Below are 23,222 nucleotides of genomic sequence, written 5' to 3'. Positions count from 1 at the left end.
GACTAATGAAACGAGACGATAAAAACAAGACAGAAAAATATTGATTAGTTGTCATGAAAGGTAGATTGCTTTGTAAAATGTTATAGTTAAAAAAAGGACGCGTGTTTTACTATCCGGATTCCTTCATTCGAATAATCATCTCTTTCCCAATTAATTCGGTTACTACAAATTCCGCTATATACAGAATGTCCTGTTTAACTTGAAATGTTCAAATATCTGCAATAATACGAATGATATGACAAATTTATTAGACAACAGTTGTATGATCTCGAGAAAGACATATTGTACTTTTATTTATTTGATCTTGCAACGACCTTGAAACATGTAAAGAAAGTATTAAATTTTTAAATTATTTTTTTTTATTATATATTTGTTATATATATGCTTGTTGCTGGCATTCAGACGTTTTCAAAGCATTACAAACCCGTGTCTTTTGCATCATCCACTATCGAGATATAAACTTTAAAATTCGATATGCCGTCAGCATTAGCGTTACCTAATATATACCATGGGAACACATAAAGATGTTTTTCATAATGCTACTACTTACATTGCATTATCGACACATGATTTCGCAGTTTTCTAATGTTTCCAAAACGGTCAGTCAGTTGCGAGTGACTTGTGATTGCAATCACTTGTAGGTTAATTCCTTGCGTTGTTTTGTGGAATTTTGAAGTGCACATTTTGATAATGGATCGTACAAAAGTGTTTCTAGTAATATTTCTGTTATATATATACGCCTGAATGTCAGCTATAAGAGTATGAACTAAAAAATAGAAGTATTACGGAGGTTACAAATTTTAATGTCACTTTTGCAAGATGTTTTAAGGTGATCGCAAAATCAAACGTATAAAAACACAATATGTTCCCTTCGACGTCAAATGATTTTTGCCTGAAACATTTTTTCGCATCATTCGTACTTATCGAGATATTTGACCGTTTCCAGTTAAACAGAACATACCGTATATATGAAAAATTTCTCAAATACTTTCGTGAACCACTGTACATAGGTGCTTGCTTACGACAGATCGATCACGTGAGTACGTGGTCACATGCACGCGGAATACGCGATCAACTTTCATCGTGAAAACAATTCGGCTACTTTCGAACGGCGGACCAACTGCATCGTTGTACATTTTCGCTCTCCTTATTCGTACGTTCGGATGCTTAACATTGCATTGATGAGCTTTTTCTTCCGTGAACGTTTTATTGATCGGAACGAATTGGAAGATTAATCGTCCGTAAAGATGCATCGTCGTTAGCAATACAACCGTGAAACGAAGTAATTACTTTAACGATACAGGCTCTGTATTTGAGAGCAAATTTATTTGCTTCTTTCCTTTTATCATTTTCAATGAAGCAAAGGGTCTAAACATTTTTATTTCATTACATTTTTTTAGTCTAATAAAATAAAGTGTTTAGTTTTTTACACGCATTATAACTGTTATAAGACAAATTTAAAAAGGTATAGTATAAGAGTTAATATCTTTGATTTAAAAATTTTGGTCACGGATTTATCATAAGCGATACAAATTTTTTTGTTCATCAGTAATCATCATCGACGACAGAAATTTAATTTTGGTTACTAGTAATTAATATAAGTGACTGAAATTTTTTTTTATTACTTTCCCAAGAAATGTTTAAAATAACCGTCATTTTGGATCTCTGGTATTTTATCGATATTTTTCTTTTATTATTCCACTGGTTTATAGTTACATTGATATGTGTTAAAAGATTAATAAGATTGAAACTAGTGTGTTTATTTTTTGCAAAAGTGGAGGGAATGAAAAATTTATATATGCTTTAATGTGAACTTTTTATTTATAAACAATCTTTAATTTAAATTACAAATTATTCGTTTGTTTTAATTAATTGAAACTTCGTTAATAAATGGAATTGCATAATCATTTATTTTGAAAGTGCTGTAAGTTCATTTTCTGTAATTTGTAGTATGTTCAAATAGTCGAGGCATTAATGATCAAAAACAAATAATATTGAAATTAATCAACAGTACTTTGTGTTTCCTGCTCTTATCTATAAACATATATAGATTGAAGCATAAAACATAAATTTTAAATAATTAAAATTTAATGAACTGTACAATTTTGAAAGTGTCTTTGAGTCTATTTATGACTACTGGTCGAATTAATTCTAAAAAAAGCTAAGTAGATCTTATAAGAATTTTTCAATCGATGGAAACGTCGATATCCCTAAACAAAGGAAGATGAACTTAGACCACTTTCAAAGTTGTCGATTAAAAGAGACATCTATATTTCTATTTATGCTATACTGTTAGTGTAAACAACATATATGCTCGTATGTTCATAGTAAGGTTCATAACCTCAAAAATTTTTGTAACATAATAAACTAAATAAAACAAGTTATAAAGTATAAAATTTTTTCTCCTTCATCGTTAAGACGGGAGAAAAGTTTCGTTTCTGTAGTAAAATGCATGTGAAGTGTACGATTCTGGCCAGATCTCTGCTTTAAAATCAAGTGAAATCGTAAAATGTTGATGCATCGACGCCCACGAAAGAAACACGGCCACACTCGTTATGGAATTTAAGTATGAAATTTACTTCTCGGTATCTTTTGTCGGAGACAGCTCGAACGAGGTAAATTAAAGAGAAGGAAAAGAGAAAATTTCACATGGTATGGTTATATATACGTGATATGTAGATATGTGAAACACGTAGAGTAAATAAGATTAACAAAATCCTCTGTTTTTAACAGTACGTATTTATTTTAATAATTTGCGATGTTATCGATGTTGCATTATTTTATGCGATATTTTAATAAACGATAAATTAAGAAGTATTATATATATACTATTCAGGTTGTATATGAATTAAATGTACGTATCTCAAAATTAATTCTTTTTAGAACGAAGACTTTTACAAGTAAAGTTTATTATTTATTTTTAGCTTGTTTCCTTAAAATTAATATTATTTCTAGAATTGCGCTAGATAGGCCAGTATATGGTATACACATTTAACCATGAACCAGAAGGATTTGGCAGTCGTATCAAATCGCAAGTCTCTCGTTCGCGTTGATGATACTTGATTAATGTGTCAGTCAGTAATGCTTCGATCGAACACATCTTAAAAGACTGCCCAACGTATAGCGAACTCAGATTAACAATATATACACAGTACAAATAAAAACAGAACGCAAATTATGAAAGCGAGACTGAAGATGATGTAAAGAAACTGCACTACTAATTAGAATAATTTGCCTAGAGTACTAAGAGATAGCGTACCTTCATTTAGAGTAATGCGATATTAATTACTAGTAAGAAGGATAATACAAATCTAACACTATATCAAAGAAATATTGATATTTTTATGTTTAATTACATATTTTTGTAATATTATTAATTTTTTACCTATATTCGTATTCCGATTATTATCTACATTTGTAGTGAGCGAAAGGTTGACGTATGAATGATAATAATAAATAATAAAAAATAATGATAATAATAATTTCATATATTGAATATATCAAATATCTTTCATTTTTATGAGATGTTAATAATTATGATTGTCCTTTTTTATGTATTATAATATTACATTACATATATAGCGTAAATGGAAACCTATAACATATAATTGTAGACTAAAATGGGTAAAAACGTTTTACAATTGATACGGTTACTTTGATATAAGTTTCTTCCAGAGCATTCTAATTCACAGCAGATTTGGAGCGGAAAATGAGGCTGGCTGCTGAGTGTTAATCGCGAATTATCATAACTGGGATATTTTTTGCTCGGTTTCTTTTGACTCTATAAAACTACTGTGAAATAATTTTTGTTTTTTGGAATATGCTTACTTGTGTATCTACTCATATATTTTTATAACAGAAATATACCTAACAGGCAGAAACCTAACACAATAATGATAATAATAATAATACATAATAATAAATAAAAATAAATAAAAATTTTTGTTTTTTCAGTCCACAGTATTTGTATTTCGTATTTGTGTAAGTTCAAAATAGAAAGATTTTAGATTAAACGAAAATGCTGCACTTTTCTGTGTAAAATAGAGGATTTAAAAATTTTGAGTACATATTAAAATATGTAATACTCCGAGTAAATAATCGAATAACTATTTTTACAATATTTTATTTTTTTCATTTTGCCTTGCTATTTATCCAATTTTATCTTTATAAATTGTATTCTTGTATTCTTTTTTGGAACTGTTAATCATTTAATTTAATACAAAGTTTTATGCGTATGATTTGTTGTACTTGACTAAGTGTACGTCCTGTTTTTGATTGTTCCTTTCTGTTTTACATCACTTGGTTGAAGTTCCTTCATTATATATAATGATTCCAAATATAAATATAGAAAAATTGTTTAATCTCAAATGCTTTGTTGATAAATTTCATTTTTACAACGTTTTGATACAATTTGTTTAGTTAAGTGAAATGAATTTATTGAACCCCAGCTTTCTTTTCATCTAATTTCTTTATTACTTCTTAGATATTTCAAGACAGCTTTTAGCGCACAAACCTGTCAGTTGTGATCTCACTTTTGGAATAGAATTCAAATTGCATGGGCCGAGATAGTATATTTCAGTTGCAAATTGCGAACAAATTATAGACGATCCGAAAGAGAAGTCATAACATGTAAGGGTAATCAACAGGTTCCACAGGAGATCAAATTACACGAAGACCAGTCGTGAAGAACAGATCGGAAAAATGAGCATCAACGTGTTGTTAAAAATATTACCTACTTTAGCTACTATCAGACATCATAACCGTTACAAGGCAAATTAAAAAGTTATGGTATAAAAGTAATTATAGACCTCTGTAATTTAAAATTTTTGGTTACGAATAACCATTATAAATGATTAAAATATTTTTGATTAGCGGTAAACATCATCGATGATGGGAATTTTATTTTGGTTACGGATAACTATTATCGATGACGGAAATTTAATTTTGCTTACCAATAACCAATATAGATGAGCGAAATATTTTCTAGTTACCATTTTCGAGTTACCAGTTCTAGTAACCATTATCGATGGACCAAGTTTTATTTTAGGTGTCGATAACCATTATCGACGGCAGAAGTATACTTTCGTTACACTGGACTATTGTCAATTGTTGTTAATATTACTGATGATTTGTACATATTTATTGACAAACTGAAAAAGATTACTTATAAAACTTATGTATTTTATTATGCCAAGAAACAGTATGAAAATAATATGTGGAACAAAAGATAACATATGATAAAATATTGTATTACAATATATTTATCCTATTCTTTGTTTCATATATTTTCATACCGTTCTCTTTGCTTAATAACATATATGAGTTTTATAATTAAACTTTTTCATGTTGTCAATGAATACTAATTATCAGTAATAATATAACAATTGACAATAGTCGAATGTAAGTAGAAAATTTTTATTGTCGATATTGGTTAGCGGTAATAAAAAAAAATTGTCACCATCGATAATAGTTATCGGTAACCAAAACAAAATTCGGGTTATCGATAATAGTTATTGGTAATCTAAAAAAAATCTGGTCATTTATATTAATTACTTGTAACCAAAATTAAATTCCATCATCGACAATGGAAAATTAAGGTTTTTTAAGCATTTCATTTTTTCAGAAATTTATTGATGACTGGCTTCTTAAATTTAATTAAAATTAAAATTAATTTTTACTCAATGACGTTTCTTAAAAAAATGTTGCTAAGATAACTGTTATTTTCAATTACTGGTTAGTATGCATTGCCAAATAAGAATCAAGAAATTATCCGAATTCGAACTTTCACTGTATCCACTGTACATATATTTCTCGGATATCGATACGATAAGACTTTATACGATTATGAAAGAAATTCTGAAACATTTCGAAAAAATACTCGGAAGCACTTTGGGGAATTGAAACTTGCACGAGTAAATTTTGGTTTTATCTTTGGAATCATATTCTTCCGGGGGAGAATATTTAAAAAGAGAGAAGAAAAACTATCTAAAAAAAAAAAATTTCTAATCGAAACTGGAGTATTATTGGAGTGACTATTAGTCAGATATTATAATTTTGTTTATCATTATATATATACATACAATACAGGGTATTTCATTTTAATCGATCCACGCGAATATCTGCTAAACTATACACTATTCGAAAAGGTGTTCCAAATAAAACTTACTTTATTTTTAGAGGGATATCTTGCGATGATCGCAAATCTTGTTTAGGCGGACGCGTCTTCGAGATTTCAAGATGACCTCTATTTTTTTAAATGGAACTATACATTTTTCTATGCACCATTCGATGCATTTTTTAATTCTCTACAAAATGATATTAAAGTACTTGTATTGAAAAATGATTAGTTTAAAAGATATTTCAACTTTAATCTTTTAAAACTTACCGTATGAAAGACAAGAAAAGATGGCAGCGCTTTATGTTTACGTTCTCCTCGTCTGACGTGCACTCCATTCCACGAAATTAAGATCGAAATATTTTTTAAACTAGGCACTTTCAGATACAAGTACCCTAATACTATTTTGTAGAGAATCGAAAATTGTGTAATTCACATTAAAGAAAGAAAAACAGAAAACAAAGAGCATTTAGACAAATCTAAACATCATAACAAGACATCCCCCTTGAAATGGAACAAGTTTTATTTGGAGCACTTTTTCGAATAACGTTTGGCAGACATTTTCTTGGCTCGATTGAAACAACATTTGAAAGAATTTTTCACTAGATCTGTTAAGAGCGTGATAACACAATTGCGATTGTTTCACAGTTCTCATAAACTTTGCCCCCCTTTTTCTTTAGCCAATTTTTTTTGCATAAACGGTCGACGTGCAGAAAGTCGGAAATTCGGAAAATTGGAAAAATTGGTAGAGGCGACAAAGTTAAAGAACTGACACGACGAAGGAATCGAACAACTCACCAGATAGATCAACATCGTTGTATTTCGCGGCGATCGAAGAGGGTACGAGGACGAAAGGTAGATGTCGCAAAGGAGAACGTCTTTCACCGACGATCTTTCACTGTTGTGCCGGCTGGATCGACACATTCGGACTTTTATACGAGCTGGAAGAGGGGAAAAGGAACATCCTCGGTCCTCTTCCTTCGCTCATTCGATCATCGATCGGGCGATCTTCGTTCAGGTGACTACGTAACCCTGATCTTATTACGGATTAACGACATCCCTGGTTTTCGTCTTGGCCCGTCTAGAATGGTTTACGGAGGCGAAATTTACACCGGGAAATTTTTCGCCATTCAAACCGGTGTGATCGGAAGCGCGAACAAAGGATCTTCTTTAATTTACCGTGTATTTTATTTTAATTAATTTAATAGAAACGCTTTCGCGTGATCGTTATCCAGCCGCGTCGAGGTTCTAGAGAATCGATCGACGATACGTCCATTAATTTCATTTTTCAACGGTATTTTTCAGCCGCTCTGCTTCTTTGTTTATCGAGTGTAAATGTGAGAATAAAATTTTGCAGATTTCTTTCACACGCGTCACGTATGTTCGTAAGCCAATTGTAGCGAATATATTCGATAAACCTTTCTTCTTGACAAGGTTTTTTATATAGCAATTCGAGCAAAAATATCCTCGCGCATCCTTATAACGGCATTAAAAGAAACGAAAGCACAGATGATATTACTATTACGTAGTGACGTGTGTTTCCTTTAGATGGCAGGATAAAAACAAGAGTCGACATAAATTAGGTTATGGCAAATTTGCGTTTCTACCACAGTTCGGTTACCAAAACGATAACAGCTCGATACTTGTCGTTGCATCCAATTTCGACACACGTGCCTAGTTCATGAATACTTGAGATAAAAAGGTTTTAGTTTCCATCATGTATGAACCTGTGATTTCGAGAACGTTGAATATCGAACGAAAGAGGGAAGGGTCACGGCGTGAAGTGGTTGTGTATAATTTTACGGAACGAAAGAGGAAAAAAGTGACGGTGCAAAACGGTTGGGTATAATTTTGGCAGCGAGCCTCATCGTCACGCTACACTGGAAGAAAGTCTGAATGAAGGTGCAACAAGAGGGCGACGTAGCGCGACGTTTAAACGCCTCGTGAAACGATATTGCATGAAGGAGACTTCGTATCGCAACGGATCATTCGGAGATTACAAGAAATCAAAGCCCGGTTACATCAAAGCCCGTTATTGAGTAAGCATCGCTGCTGTAAGGATGTGGTGAATCAAATTGTGCCGCTTTGCGCCGTTGACACAAAGATTTCGAGGACCCCGTGAGTCACGTGGGACGCGCTGGTCGACTCTCGGATCGTCGAATTGACGATTCGGATCTGGCGAGGTTATGGGAGAACGTCCTTGATATCGGCCTAAATTCCTGTGGACGCATTCAGGCATTTTCTCCATAACGTAATTCCAGAGGCAAGTAGAGGCAAGCAGAGGAGACGGGCAAAACTGAAGACGAGCGAAAGTGTGCTCGGTATGGTGGCCCTCACGGTGAAAGTCAAACTAATTACGAGACGGGCACGGGCACGTAAGCTGCCCGGAGAGTTAGCGTTGCAAAACAATCCTCTTCGCTACGAATATTAACCCGGAACACCTGCCGCTTTCCACTGCCCGCACCAAATTCCTTCTCATTCTCAAGCCTCCTCTTCGTTCGTGATACTCTTCACTGGCTCAATCTTTATCTTCGCCCGGCTCGCCGTCCTCTTTCCCTCGTCCGTTAAATCATTCGGTTCTTCCGCCTTGACCATATCCGGACCAAATGGAACTTATCGAATTTACAGGTAAAACCTTGTGTCGTAGATTTCAGTTTCTTTAAGACTATGAATTCGTGTATACAGTAGCTCTCTCTTATCTGGTCTCGCCTTGGCAAGAAAATACATTCCGTGTTACGTAGTTCATTAGTAGTTCACAGTCAATATATGGGAAGACTGTAATCTTTATATTCAGTTTTGAAATATATACATACGTATCAGGCAGCCTAACAGTTATGGCCAAACTGATTAAAAGTTGAACTATAAGAGTTAATAGATAAGTTTAACCGATTTTGGTTATGATTAACCATTATAAAAATCGAAATCTTTTTAGTTGCCGATAACCACAATAGACAAGAGAATTTTATTTTGGTTGTCGATAACCATTTTCGGGGAGAACAATTTTACCGATAACCGTAATAGATAAGAGAATTTTACTTTAATTACCGATAACCATTTTTGAGGAGAAAAATTTCTTTTGACTACCGATAAGCATAATAGGTTAGAGAATTTTATCTTGGTTGTCGATAACTGTTAAATATGAGAGAATTTTTTTTTGTTATTGATAATCATTATCCGTGGCAGAATTTCTTTTTTGATCATGAATAACCATTATTTGTAACAAAATGTGTTTTGGTGCCTGACACGTGCATACAAAAATATAGTAGATGAACTATAGAGTGTGATAGAAATTGTAAAATAATTTGGTGTCTATGAAATTATATATGTTTTCTCGTAGGAGTACCATGCATAAAAAGTTGGAGAAGAAGAATTGCCTGTCTTATTAAATATTAGGATTATATGGGAAGTAAGAAATATATCCCATTTTGTACAAGAGATCATAAAGGTAAGAAAATTAATGCTAGTTGAATCATAATAAAAATTAAGTTACTATATTGCAGTGTGTATGTGCATATATTGGGTATATATATGAATATATGTTGATGTATGTATGATATATAATATATGTATTATATACCAGCAACCTTCTTTGTAGTAGGCTGTGAGCCTGAAAACAAGTAAATATACTTTAGTATATCCTAAAAAGGGTACTTCACTATATGTACCAATTATTTCTCATATTGCTCATTGTTTATTTAAACAATTGATTTATATATTTTTTTAATATTAAATGTACCAAGAAATTAATTTGAATTAAAAGAAAGAGTAAAAATTATCCATTCTTTTGTACATGTAAATATTTAGTAAACTAGCAAAATGTTATATTTACACAAATTTTTTAAATTAACGAATCATGTAAATATCTGACATAATCCATTTAAGTATTTAGGTATTTGACTAGAAGTTTAGTACAGTACAGAAATTGGTTAAAACCAACAAGAACAATATTGATTGCATATTAATAAACTTATTTTTAAAATTTGTTTTTTTCGAACAAATTTACGAACTACAAAATCACGTATAATACAAAATGTCGTAACGTATTCAAGTAATTTAAGATTACGAAAATACGTTAAATCGATTAATCCATTAATTGGTTAGTGAAATTAGATGATTTTCATCATATGGTTTGTTCATTGAAGCGGGACAAGTGTAACGTCTACACTCTTTACGTATATACACATACACAAATATTAAAACTTCGAACTGATATGATAATCGTCTTGTCTTTTGCAATTTCTATTATTTTTTAAATTTTAATCTTCAATTAATATCATTGGATCGTACGTGATCCGTAAGAGTTTAGGTTAGATTACCCAATTTTAAAATATTTTCTTTCTTCAGGGTCGTGAATGGCTTGACACCACTTTTAAAACTACTGAACCATGTAATTTAACAAATTTCATTTATTTAAACTTCACGCTTCATGCTTTGACCCACTTTTCTTTGTAAATAAGAGCAGAAAAGACAAAACACTGTTGTTTAATTCCAATATCATTTGTATTTCATTACCGGTGGCCTCGCTGTTTGGGCAGACTACGAAATGGGCTTGCGGTACTTTCAAAATAAATTATTGATTATACAATTTTATTTATTAACGAAATTTCAATCGATAGAAACAAACGAATTTTTTACGATTTAAATTATGAATTATTTATAAACGAAAAATTCGCATTGAAGAATAAATTTCTCATTTAATCAATTCTTTCAAAAAATTGACTTGCGCCATTTTCAAAATATACGGTCCATTTACCGGGTGGTCCATCTAACTTCATCATCTGGAACATCTCGTTTGTTGTCGATAATATTAAAAAATGTGTCAGATAGAAGTTGAATAGTTTCGAGGGGGGCATCATTTGACATGATTAGTTTTTCTGTAATACTTAGAGGACATATGAAAGTCGCCGATTCTTTTTTTATATTATTATTGCGCTTGCGTTACGGTTTTCTATTTGCAAAGGAGTGAAAATAGATTAGCGCATCGATGCAAATGCACGTATAAATAGAAACATCGAAGAAGGCAATGCGCTAGTTACGGTAGAGGGGAAAGCGTTAGTATGCTGATTATGCCAAGTATTTTAACGCCATTCACAGCACGTCGAAGAATAGTGATTACTTCATGTTTGGTTATTTAACTGTTTAGCACGTATCTGTGATTTGTTCGTTTAATATCTCATTTGTTATCATTGTAAAATGTTCAAATATTTCTTATGTAACGAAGATATAACATATGTAACTAAGACGTAATAAAATTCTGTAATGGAATAATATTAAATGGAATGATATTAAACAAATTATTGAAAATTTTACTAATTTTCCTTCAAAACATACGAAAAGAGTTTCTATGTAGTTTACTCAAACAATGCTCAAATATCGTTAGAAGTATAAATAAATGGGATAATTTTCGGTTAGGTTAGGTTCGGTTAGGTTGAATATTTTTTTGTCTTTATTGGTTTGCTTATAGAATTACAACGTTTCGTTTCTGTGATACTCGCTGCAATATAAAAAAAAATTAGTAAAATAAATAAATAAATATGTACTTCACATATATAATCTATATAATCTCATATATATGAATGAATATGTACATACACAACCATATATGCAAACCTACGTATACATTCAGCTATAATTCAAACATACATCCGTAACCTAAATACACACATGATATTAGCTACCCTAATTAACCAAACCTAACCTCTATCTTATCTCTATTTTATTACCTTAACCTTATCCTAATCGATATTTTAATTCTACTCAACCTGCAATTAATGTATCACTGATCAACCATGCTATTTGGATAATGAATATTTTGATTACCCGTTGTTTTACAAGTTTCTAGTAATAATTTTCAATATCCAAAGATTCGATTTTCAACGTAATATGTGAAGATACTCGCATAACTGATCAAACAGCCTCTAAAACGGAATAACTTTCTTAATATCGTAACAAACTACTCAGCCTTTTTTTTTGAGAACATAAGATGACTAGTTTACTAGATGACGCGTAAGAAACTTTTGAAAAAATTGCAAACGATAAAGATCGCTTTCTGCAGCTTTTTTATCCGGGTCTGTAATGAAAATTTGAACAAGATATTTTGGAGATTCATGTCACTTATACAGGGTGTTCATCCTATGAGTATCCACTGTTTTTATAACATTTCCAATGATCTAACGAGAAAATGCTTGACACGGAAGTTAATCAGCCTCGATTTGGCTACAAACTTGGTAATAAGAAAATTATTCAAAAATCTGCTTCTTCAATAAAAGGGCAAGGTCACCTTGGTTTTTGCAAATAGCACTATGTAATTTTTACTTGATAGGGTTGTAGCTGACTTCAAAACGAATTCAACGATCTATAACAGTACGATATTCGCCCGATTTTGATCTCGAAACTGCGACTCAATAACCAGAAATGAACGAAGCGTTCAGCATATACAGGGTGGTTGATAACTGGCGGTACAAGCGGAAAGGGGGTGATTCTACGCGAAAAAAGAAGTCGAAAATATAGAATAAAAATTTTTCGTTTGAGGCTTTGTTTTCGAGAAAATCGACTTTGAATTTTCGCTCGGTACGCGTGCACTTTATCACGTCTCGTTATAACGGATCTCACTGTAGATCGTTGTCTCGATAGAAAAATTTAAAAAAAAAGAAAAAAAATTAAAAAAAAAAAAATTTTTATTCTATATTTTCGACTTTTTTTTTCGCGTAGAATCACCCCCTTTCCGCTTGTACAACCAGTTACCAACCACCCTGTATACAACTGACATGAGTATACAGAAACGTATTATTTAAATTTTCATTACAGGCTCAGGTAACAAAATTGTAAAACGAGACCGTTACTATTTTTTTCAGGATTCCGACGAGTGACAATTTTTTCGAAAATTTGTTCACACGATATTTTGTAAACTAACCCCTTTCACTTCTAATAAAAATATTCCTTAAAAAGATACAATAATTTCTAGTATTTATATCTAAGACGTAGATTACTTTACAAAAACATTGCCAATATTTCCGTTTTGTTTTTGAAGACGTACTTGAGAATGTTGAATCGTTGTACCGCACTCTACATAAGAGGAAAGAATAATAGAAAATTTATTTAGTTGGAAGTTTCTATCGTAGTTAGTTGGTTAATTGTTGATTTGGAAAGGGTTCATGTTACTTAATCCAATGCTTCCTCGTTGGCAAATGGCAGAAGAATTCGATTACTTCATTCTCCATTAAACTGGTTACCTAATATTATTGGTCCACAAATTGATAGGGATAAAGAATGTTCACAAGGAAGCCTTTGCTTTTGTGTTATATAACTTCGTAAGTGTAGCTTCGGTTTCCTTGAACGACGAAAATAATCTGTTTGAAAACGATACGGATAATCTTCACGACGATACTGAACGCTCTATACGGATGTTGTGAAAGAATCATAGATTATTACCAGATTTAGAATGAAAACCAGAAGCTTCATTATTGATGTTCATGCAATGTATGTGTGCAAGGATCCTGCCCAATAGAAAGAAGCATTAGCAATGTCGCTAAGAAAAATTGTAGAACAGGAACACATGTAAATAGCAACCAAGGCTTAATGTTAATACACATTCGAAAGATGAAACAAGCATCAAAAGTGGCATACTTCTCTGCAAATTAATGAAAGAAATAGGAATGATCTGATTGAATCGCATGGAATGTTCGTTTGATCCTTACGAACACTACATATTTCTAAATGAAAAAGTGTGCCAAATTTCATCCCTAAATGTTCATTAGTTTTCGCAAAAGATTATTTAACAAGTAAAAAGGAGTCTCCGTTGCACGGAGTCATCCCCACTATGGAGAGGAATTCCCTCTGACGTCTTGAGAAGCTCGATAACCCGCCGCGATCGAGTAATGTGACATGACAGATATTGCTGAAACAATGTAACTAAGTACCAATTTAAAAGCGACAGTTATCTTATTTGATTTTAAAATTTTTATGATTTTTGAAAATTTACACTTTTACCGACATACTTGTGAGATCTTTTAGGTTAAAATGAGTAGGCAAATATACTCCATATTATATGGTGTTTGGTGTCATTTCAACCAGAAGGATGTAAGAAACATGTCGGTAAAAGTTTTATTGACAACAAATCAAAAACAAGGAAGTTCGATTTTTGAGTTAAAGGTCTTACCTTATCGCGGGTATTTAATATTTGTCGATCGTTTCGTTACTCGCATTGTTATTTTCTACGTTCAGTTTCTGACTTTTTCGATGTTCATACGTCTCAGTATCGAAAAATGCAATCGTTTCTACATCTTCGTTATTGTAATATTTGGCTCCAGATTTTTGTGTAATTATCGAATGTTTCTTGTATTGTAACTTTCTTGTATGTAAACGCAACAATCATTGCTTAATACTTACTTAATAATAATATTACTTAATAATAATAAAATAATTCAATTAAGATACACTCACGGTAGGACCATTTTAGCATTTTGATGATATCTTTGGATATACAATAAAACAATTACGTTTTACAATTACATTTTCCTTACTGAACATCTGTTACCAACTACAGAGGTAGTGGCGAGCAATATTACTCAATTCGAGATCGGTAATCGATAAGGCAACAATGCAACAATAAAACTTATGTTATTGGTCCTCTTTTTATGAAACTTTCATCAACATGTCCGTGATATTTTTTTAATTAAAATTACACCATGTACACATGACACCATTGTAAGCGATTTTTAATTATATTTGCCATAAAGAATTGATAGATATATTAAATTTCAGTAAAAGTTTTGTTTTTTCTCTAAAATGAAATTTTTGCTACCAATATTATAACATAATTTCCTATATTTTTTAAAATAATATTTTTTAGTAGAGAGTCCTAATTGCCTATTTTCTAAATTTTCGTTGAAAGGTTTTGTATCGTCGTTTCATCTTTTATATCGTTCTGTTTATTCGTTATTCTTTCGCTAGATACCAAACGAGAAGTTTCGTCTGATGCCAATATAATGTGAAATGTTTATCTCAATATAGTTCTCCTAATTTTAACAAGATCAAGATTCGTAGAATTAATAAATTTGTGTCAGTAATGAAAATAAGATGGATAAAGAGCGTGGCTAGTTGCACCACTCAATTACGTGGTTACACAAATTAGTCGTTACGTCTTCGTGTTCTTACATACTGTCCATAGACGATTGGAATTTCTGTTTTTGTCATTTTTGTAAACGAACATGCATGTAAAATAAATACCAGAGATGGATACATTCTGTCAGAAATATTATTCACCATTCACCATCTAGTGAATTATTGGGACAAAAGTAAGTTCAATGTTAAATCTAAAACACTATCATGTGAGGAAAATATATTAAGATTATTGTGCCATTCCACTGATCCATTATCGTTTTAAAGAGAATATTCTCTTTTCTTCTCTAGAAAAAATATAGTAAACAATTAATTTCCCTTCTTTTGACAACTTACAATTAGTTTAATTATTCGCGATTTTGTTATTCTTGTACGTGTCTATTGGATGGAAAAGTAGATATAAACCTTCTCGTAGTACAATTAGATAGGTTCATGTAAAATGGAAATTAATAGGTTCTTGTCTATGTTATTGTGCATTGTAGGTTCTTGTATGTGCTAGCGTCTGCAACCTTCAGCACTTGGCCGCATGGTGCAGCACTAGTTCGTGAACAACCAGAACCAAGAGCGTGAGCAACCCCCATCTTTTTCTACTGTTACGATTGTTACTGTTACTATTGCTATTACCAGAGTGTATATTTCCTTCCTGACGATAGCAATACCAATAACAATAGCAATAGCCATAGCAATATCACCAGCAATAGCAATAACAATAATAAAAAGTGTACATATCTAGGTGTTTACCTTTTTGGCTTCAGGTGTATTCAACCAGACCTGCCAACAGTTCGCAGCGAAAGACAAATAAGCTCTTGGAGCTCTTTGGAAACCATTCATAAAGAAAGAAATATATAACTGGGAAGCAAAAATGAAAATCTTCGATGTAACAGTAGCCGCCATATTTACACATACATGTAGTATATAAAGATTTATCGTTGGATACACAACTAACATAGAAACGACGGTATTCCATACTCCACTTACTGAGATTCGAAACAGGGAGAACAAATGTGGGAATCATATAGAAGGCGTTGCGGTAGAGAATTAAATTACTGAAAATAGAGGGCACAAGGTTTCGAGGAGAGGTTGCGACGGACTAGGACCAACTGGACGATGTAGAAAAACGAGAAAACTGGTAAGAAACTAGTATACACAAATTAAAAATATACTCAGTAAAACCGATCAGGAAGAGTTATGCAAATAAGAAAGAACTTACCAAGCATCCTAGGGAAGGTCAGAGAGAGAAGCTTATTTTAAAGGACACGATGATACGAAGGACAAAAGAAACAAGGACCTACAGTCATACAAACATGAAGACTATATCTAGTTACAACTGCCAACACACATGATAAGGAACATAGCGCTGCTTAGACTAGTTCAGAGGGAAGAAATCCAACAGATCAATTTTTACTATTTTGCAAAGGTGTCTACAGATTATTGTAATGTAAATAAATGCAATGGAAAATAAGTGAGAAACTCATCTTTTTTAGTAAGTTAGTGTTAAGGATGTTTAGAATATAATAGGACATAAAACAAATTACTGTACCTACCGAGCCAGAGTGGCAGTAGGTGACTATTATTATTATTGTTTTCCTATTTGGTCTAACACTTAAGGTCACATTATTTATTATTATAAGGTAAGAATAAGAAAATATTTTAGTTTTGGTTACAATATGTGTAATGGATTATAAATATTTTTCGCAAATTGTTTTATATCTTCCTTAACGAATAATATGAGGTTATGGACCATGTAATTAATCTGTTCCTGTTGTTCAAAGATTTAAAACGTTTTGCTCTTCTATCCAGGAATTTTCCAAGCGAATAATCGCTAAGCTAAGATGTTCAGAAAATATATGTCGGGTTAACATTAGAATTTAGGGCGCGTAACGATTCTTCGTTTGGATTAGCCATCGTTTTACGAAGCAGAGATTATATTTACACGTATATACAAGACTTTTACAAAGTATAACGAATATTGAGTTTAACGAATAATAAGTTTAACGAATAATGAGTTTAATGAAAGCATTCGGCTCCGGAATCGAAATAAAATGGAAACGACTCACCCAGATGACTTAAACTACCAGCTGGAGACTCCACCACGCAGGAGTCGACTCGACGTTCGTTCTTGAGGCCGGGTTTTCTGTCCTGCAGTAGCGGACAATCGGGTGCGATACGGCCCTCCGCATGACACTTGAAGCAAACCACCTTGGACGATGTGGCTGGTCGGCTTCCTCCCTGGCCTCGTGTATTCTTCTGCTGTTCTCTACGCATCCTCTTGCGGCACTCCATTATTTTATGTCCGTGGGTACCACAGTAATGGCACCTCACCCTGTGGCCCGATAACTTGCGTCGTTTGACTTCGGGTTCCGCCGGTGAATTTCCCGTCGGCTCCTCCTCGTAACAAAAAGGTCTCATTTCGTTCTGAAATTGGTCCTCCGTTTTGATGTCACTCGTGAGAGCCAATCGTCTAAAACGTTGGTCGCGCAAACTTGATAGGTAGAGAGCGATGGCGTTAAGTATTTCGTCCTTCGTAGAATGTCGCCACCTCATCTTCAGGAGGGAACGGATACGACTGCAATACGCCCCTGCGGATTCGTTCTTCCCCTGTGGTTCCCTGGATAACTTTATTAACGACGAGGACGTTGTCTCTTGGCCACCGAAATGCGCAAGGAATCGTTCCTTAACAGTAGACCAGGTAATCTCTTCGTCTACCATCGTTTGCGTCAGCCAGTGTGCTGCAGAACCCGCTAAAGCTTCATTTAAGGCAGAGTATAACGCACTGTCTCGTAGAGGGTTGTCCTTCACAAGCAGACTAACAGCCGAGCACCACGCGGCTGGATCGGCGCCTGCGACTTCAGGGTTAAAACGTGGTAGTGATAATTTCTCAGGTTTTACACTCGGTACCTGCTCTCTCGGCTGAGTTAACCGGTCCACGACCCTCAAAAGTTGTTCTATTGTTATAAATGGCCCTGATCCCACTTCTGATGTCGGGTTAACATTAGATTTTAGGGCGCGTAGCGATTCTTCGTTTGGATTAGCCATCGTTTTACAAAACAGACATTATATTTACGCGTATATACAAGACTTTACAAAGTATAACGAATATTGAGTTTAACGAATAATAAGATTAACGAATAATATGTTTAACGAATAATGAGTTTAATGAACGCTATTAACAATGTTCTTGGGTTCAAACGAATCCACGGTCAACGGGATAACTCTTTACTATGCGTAGAATAATTTTAGGCACAAAATACGACTGCTGAGACGCTCGGTATAAACTGCTCGATGTGTCACTCTCCAAGGCGATCACACGAATAATAATCTGATGGGAATTTTTCTCGCTGTACGATTGCATTTGTTTGTTATATGCTCGTTGGAAGCATTGAGAAGGTTCCAATCGCCGTTGCTAAGCAGCCTCTACCTGAGGTTTGATACACACTCGTTGGAAGCATCGAGAAAGTTCCAATCGCCGTTGCTAAGCAGTTTCCGTCTGGAGTTTGATTATTAATACAACGTGTGTCCCATTATATTGACACCTCCAAAGTACAATCCCATGTGGCCAGGCCCGTTCTTGAGGCCGTATGCCGCCACAACCATATTTCTAGGGAGAAGCATACAACCCCTCCACACCTCCGTCAGGCAAAACGTTCATCCCGTGACCGTGGCTACGTTCGGCGACCAGTTGTCACCTCGAGCCCAATCTCGCTATCACAAATCTCGAACAATTACAATCAGATCGAATGACAATAATTGCTCAATTACAGCTATGATAAAATCTAGGCTAAAGCATTAGAGGACTTTCTCAAAATTGCAAAGGGAAGGCTCCGGGTTTCCTTTCATCTCCGACATATAATAACAGCCTGTTAGTATACATGTCTGTGTTATGCCTCTGTCATTACCTATTTCCTTTTGTTGGTATTTGTACAGCTTTTTTTCATGCATTTAGCGAAAGAGAAAGTAGCTTCGAATTCATTTAAGCAAAATGTAGCTAAAAACTCGTAATCAAAAACTGTAGTCAACGATATAATTGAAACTGAATGCGGAGGAGAAATCCGTAGAAATATAGTGCTAATTCAAAGCGAAATAAATAGGCCCATTTTACGTTTAATGACTGCAGTTATTAATCTTGTTGATTGGTACAAATTGTATAGACTTTAAAAGTGTTCTCTTTGATTCGATAATACGAACACATAGTACATAACCTTCATGACATAGCAAAAAATATTTCAAGTGCCTAATTACAAATATCGACTATTATGTAATTATTGTGTAATAGAATTAAAAAAAAGATATCTTTTAACTTTCTAAAAATAGAAATTTAAGTTTTTAATAGATGAACAATATTTTTTAATTGGGAAATACTAGACGAGCAAAAATCTCTTCCTAGAAAAATGTTTGTTTATTTAAAAATCGGTCATGAAAATAAAATAGAAAGTGTGTAAAATTTGGTACTTGGAACGAATGAAAAATTGAATTTAATTTTGAAAGAATAGTAGATGGATTAAAAAAAAAATTCTGGTAGGCGGCAGAAACTATTTAAATAAAAAAATTTTTCTGAGTATAAAAGTCAATTTTAATGACCTTTTAACTACGAAGAAAGATAGATAATTTATTTGTTATTTGAGACATTTTAAATACTTTTATGAAACTTCCTAACAGTTTCATTTTATTTTGCATACAAGCTTTTTTTGTTTTCTTTTCATTTAGAGATTTGTATATTTGTTAGAAAAGAATGGCTCTGAAAAATGATTAGTTTAAAAGATATTTTAACTTTGATTTTATAAAATTTATCTTATAAAAGACAAGGAAACATAACGCAGTGCTTTTATGTGTATATTTCTCTCTTTTCCATATATTCAATCTGATGAAATTGACATTGAAATATCTTTTAAACTAATCATTCTCAAATACAAGTACCTTAATCATATACTACTTTTCGTAATAATATCTTTCTTGTAGGCAATTAAAAAATGTATTGTATGGTGTATGAAAGATGTATAGTTAATAAAGGCAAAAATCACCTTAAGATTCACCTAGACAAATCTGGTGGTCACCATAAGACGTCCTCCTTCAAATAGAGCAAGTTTCATTTAAAATACTTCTACGGAAAATGTATAGTTAAAGATATTTATGCGTATCGATCAAAATGAGACACTCTGTATAAAAGAGAATATATTTACAAAACAGTATCCTATTTTGTCCCATACTCCTCTATACATATGTATATATGTATACATATATAGCAGATATACATATATACATGTATACATATATGGTAACGGTGCAATCTTCAGTATGAATTTAGCCAAGATCCAACTTCAGATCACAAAAGAAACCTTTGAAGGTATCCGCATATACTCTGCTGTCATAGCAGTCGTTATTTCTTTGTATAAACATACGATAAAGAAACAGATTAATAGTAATATAAGATGTTATATTTGATTCAATAAATAAAGTTGTAACCAGGAAAAATGGATAAAAAGGATGATGAGAAAAAGGAGGAGGATCCGCGATTGGAATATATGTTTAATTATTTGACGTATTCGAGAAAATTAAAAGCCGACAGATGGACGAAAATGTTATCCAATGCGGATTTCAAGGTAACTTGAATACGTTGTGGTTTGATAGAAGTGTTATCGTAGAAATCAATTTATTTTTCGAAGAAGGATAAACAAAAATGTTGTATAATTCGATAAAGCTTTCATCTTTTACAACACCATTTTATCTGCAAACCAGATGCCGTATTCGTTATAAAACAAATTTTTATTGTTATGATATAAGATTTAATATCTTCAATTAAATAAATTTTGGTTAAAGATAATCATTACTGATAATGGAAATTTAACTTTCGTTACCATTTGATTGGTTAATTGGTTTAATTTGTTTGGTTACAGTAACCACTATCGATGGCAGAATTTTTTTCTGGTCACATTCGGTTACTGTCAACTATTAGCATTACTGATAATTAATACATATTCATGGACAACATAAAAAAACCAATTTTAAAAATTGGTATTTTATTAAGCAAGAAAGCAGTATGAAAACATGTGAAACAAAGAATAGAATAAGAGATATTGGTAAAATATTAATGCAAGCGTTAATAAAAATATTATTCTATAATATTTATTATCTTATTCTTTGTTTCATATATTTTCATATCGTTGTTTGCTTAATAAACAAGTTTTATAATTAAGTCTTTTTATGTTGTCGATAAATATTATTTATTATTTATATAAATTTATTTAATATTATTTATTATGAATAGAAAAAATTTTTGTTGTCGATATTGCTTAGCAATAATTAAAAAGAATTTTCGCCATCGAAAATCTTTTTTCGGTTACAACTAAATAAATGTAATTAAATAACTAAAATAAATTCGGACCATCGATAATGGCTGGTAACCTACAAAAATTTTTGTTATGTACATATGCTGGTTACCGATAACCACAATTTGATTATTTCGCCATCGATAATGTTTACTAGTAGCAAAAAAAATTGTAATTACTCATAATGTTTATTCGTAATCGGAACAAATAAAAATTATTGTTTTTTAATCATTTTAATTTTGGGAAATTTCTGAGATTTATTAATAACTGATTGCTACTTAAATAAACATTCATTTTTACTCAATGACTTTTCTCTCATTGATGAAAAATGTTTAAACTAACTCTTATTTTGCATCTCTGCTGCAAACGCATTGGAATACCTGCTCTGTGCAAATATATTCCTTTCTTAAATGCAATTACATGTTCGTTTGGATCTTATCGCGCGTGTAAGGCTATTAAGATAAAGGAACGAAACTTGACTATTACTCACAGGTAAATTCCCGATTTACTTTTGCATTATAAGTATGAAAGAGGATAAAGTTCCGAAAGATCCCGGTGGCTGATCGATACGAAATTTGAAAGGAGTAGTGTACTACAAATATAAAATTTTAGCTTTGAGTATTCATTAGTTTTCGAGAGATTGATATACTAAATAGCCGATGATGCAATAGCGATATTCAGTCTTAGTATCTATAGGGTGTCCCACGTAAGATATACTATTGTAACCTCAGTTATCTACGGGATCTTACATTTTGTTTAACTATTCTTGAAAGTGATTACGCAGTCAAAAGATGACTGGATTAATATTCCTATTAAATAGGGTTGCCATTTAGAAAATTGCTAATTTAGAATAAAGAGCATTAAAACTCCAAAACTTTCTACCTGAAACTTGGAAACTCCCAAACTGCATACTTTTTTAGGTTAGGTATGATAACTGTATAGCACAAAATTTCCATTTAGACTGCTTCGAATGCATCTAATGCGAACGCAACACTTGGAAATCATTTTTAGAAAAATAAATTCATTGCTACCTAGTATATTAGAACACATGTAGATGTGTCTGACACGTGGCAGGTCACTGTACTCATACACATACATGTATACCATGATAATATGGACGATTGATGAAGGCTGACCGTTTGGAAAATAAGTCAGCATCGGGAAAGTCGTCTTAAAAATTAGAACAATTCCGGGAAAACCCGGACGGATGATAACCAGATATTGTTGCATTTAATGTGAAAACTAATTTCGCAGAAATCACAATTTTTTTATCGTCTTTTGTAGTACGTTAGATATCATTAAAGTACGGTTAAAAACAAAAAATGTTACATTGTTGCAAATAGTATGAAAACATAAAAAATGAATCGCGTTACGTCAGACACCCTGTATATACATATATGCGGTATATCGTAACATAACATGTTTGGCCACGGAAATTAAAACGTGGTTTAAAAAAAGATGGGTAGATCATAGGTGAAACTCCCTATAGGTACCGAAGCCGATATCGATATTGTAAACCGCTAATCCCCTCAAATTTCATTTCGGTCAGTCATTGAGGCTTCTTGGAACAGCTGTGAGGTATTTAATCACAAAAGCCACTTAAATATTTCCTTATTGCAAGGAAAACATTATTGCACACCTTTCACTATGATCTTATCGGTCAC

At 32.6% G+C, this 23,222-nt stretch overlaps 1 protein-coding gene and 1 long non-coding RNA gene across 2 annotated transcripts in view; both read left to right on the top strand.

Annotated features, from left to right (window-relative positions):
* Positions 1-7,646: 7,646 nt before the first annotated feature.
* On the top strand, positions 7,647-16,697 carry LOC126875035 (uncharacterized). The gene is made up of 4 exons (XR_007693218.1): positions 7,647-8,743; positions 9,453-9,560; positions 15,718-15,801; positions 15,991-16,697. It is a non-coding gene; the product is annotated as an uncharacterized LOC126875035 (long non-coding RNA).
* Positions 16,698-20,580: 3,883 nt separating this feature from the next.
* LOC126875144 (dynein beta chain, ciliary-like) overlaps positions 20,581-23,222 on the top strand; it is a 75,804-nt gene continuing 73,162 nt past the window's right edge. Inside the window, exon 1 of the mRNA XM_050637867.1 lies at positions 20,581-20,832. Within this exon, the coding sequence (XP_050493824.1) occupies positions 20,704-20,832 (129 nt within the window). The 5' untranslated portion in view covers positions 20,581-20,703. The remainder of the gene's footprint in view (positions 20,833-23,222) is intronic.

Source organism: Bombus huntii, chromosome 17 (assembly GCF_024542735.1).
Source record: "Bombus huntii isolate Logan2020A chromosome 17, iyBomHunt1.1, whole genome shotgun sequence".
NCBI lineage: Eukaryota > Metazoa > Arthropoda > Insecta > Hymenoptera > Apidae > Bombus > Bombus huntii.
Note: the sequence above shows the minus strand (reverse complement) of the source record. Positions and strands in the feature narration are given on the sequence as shown.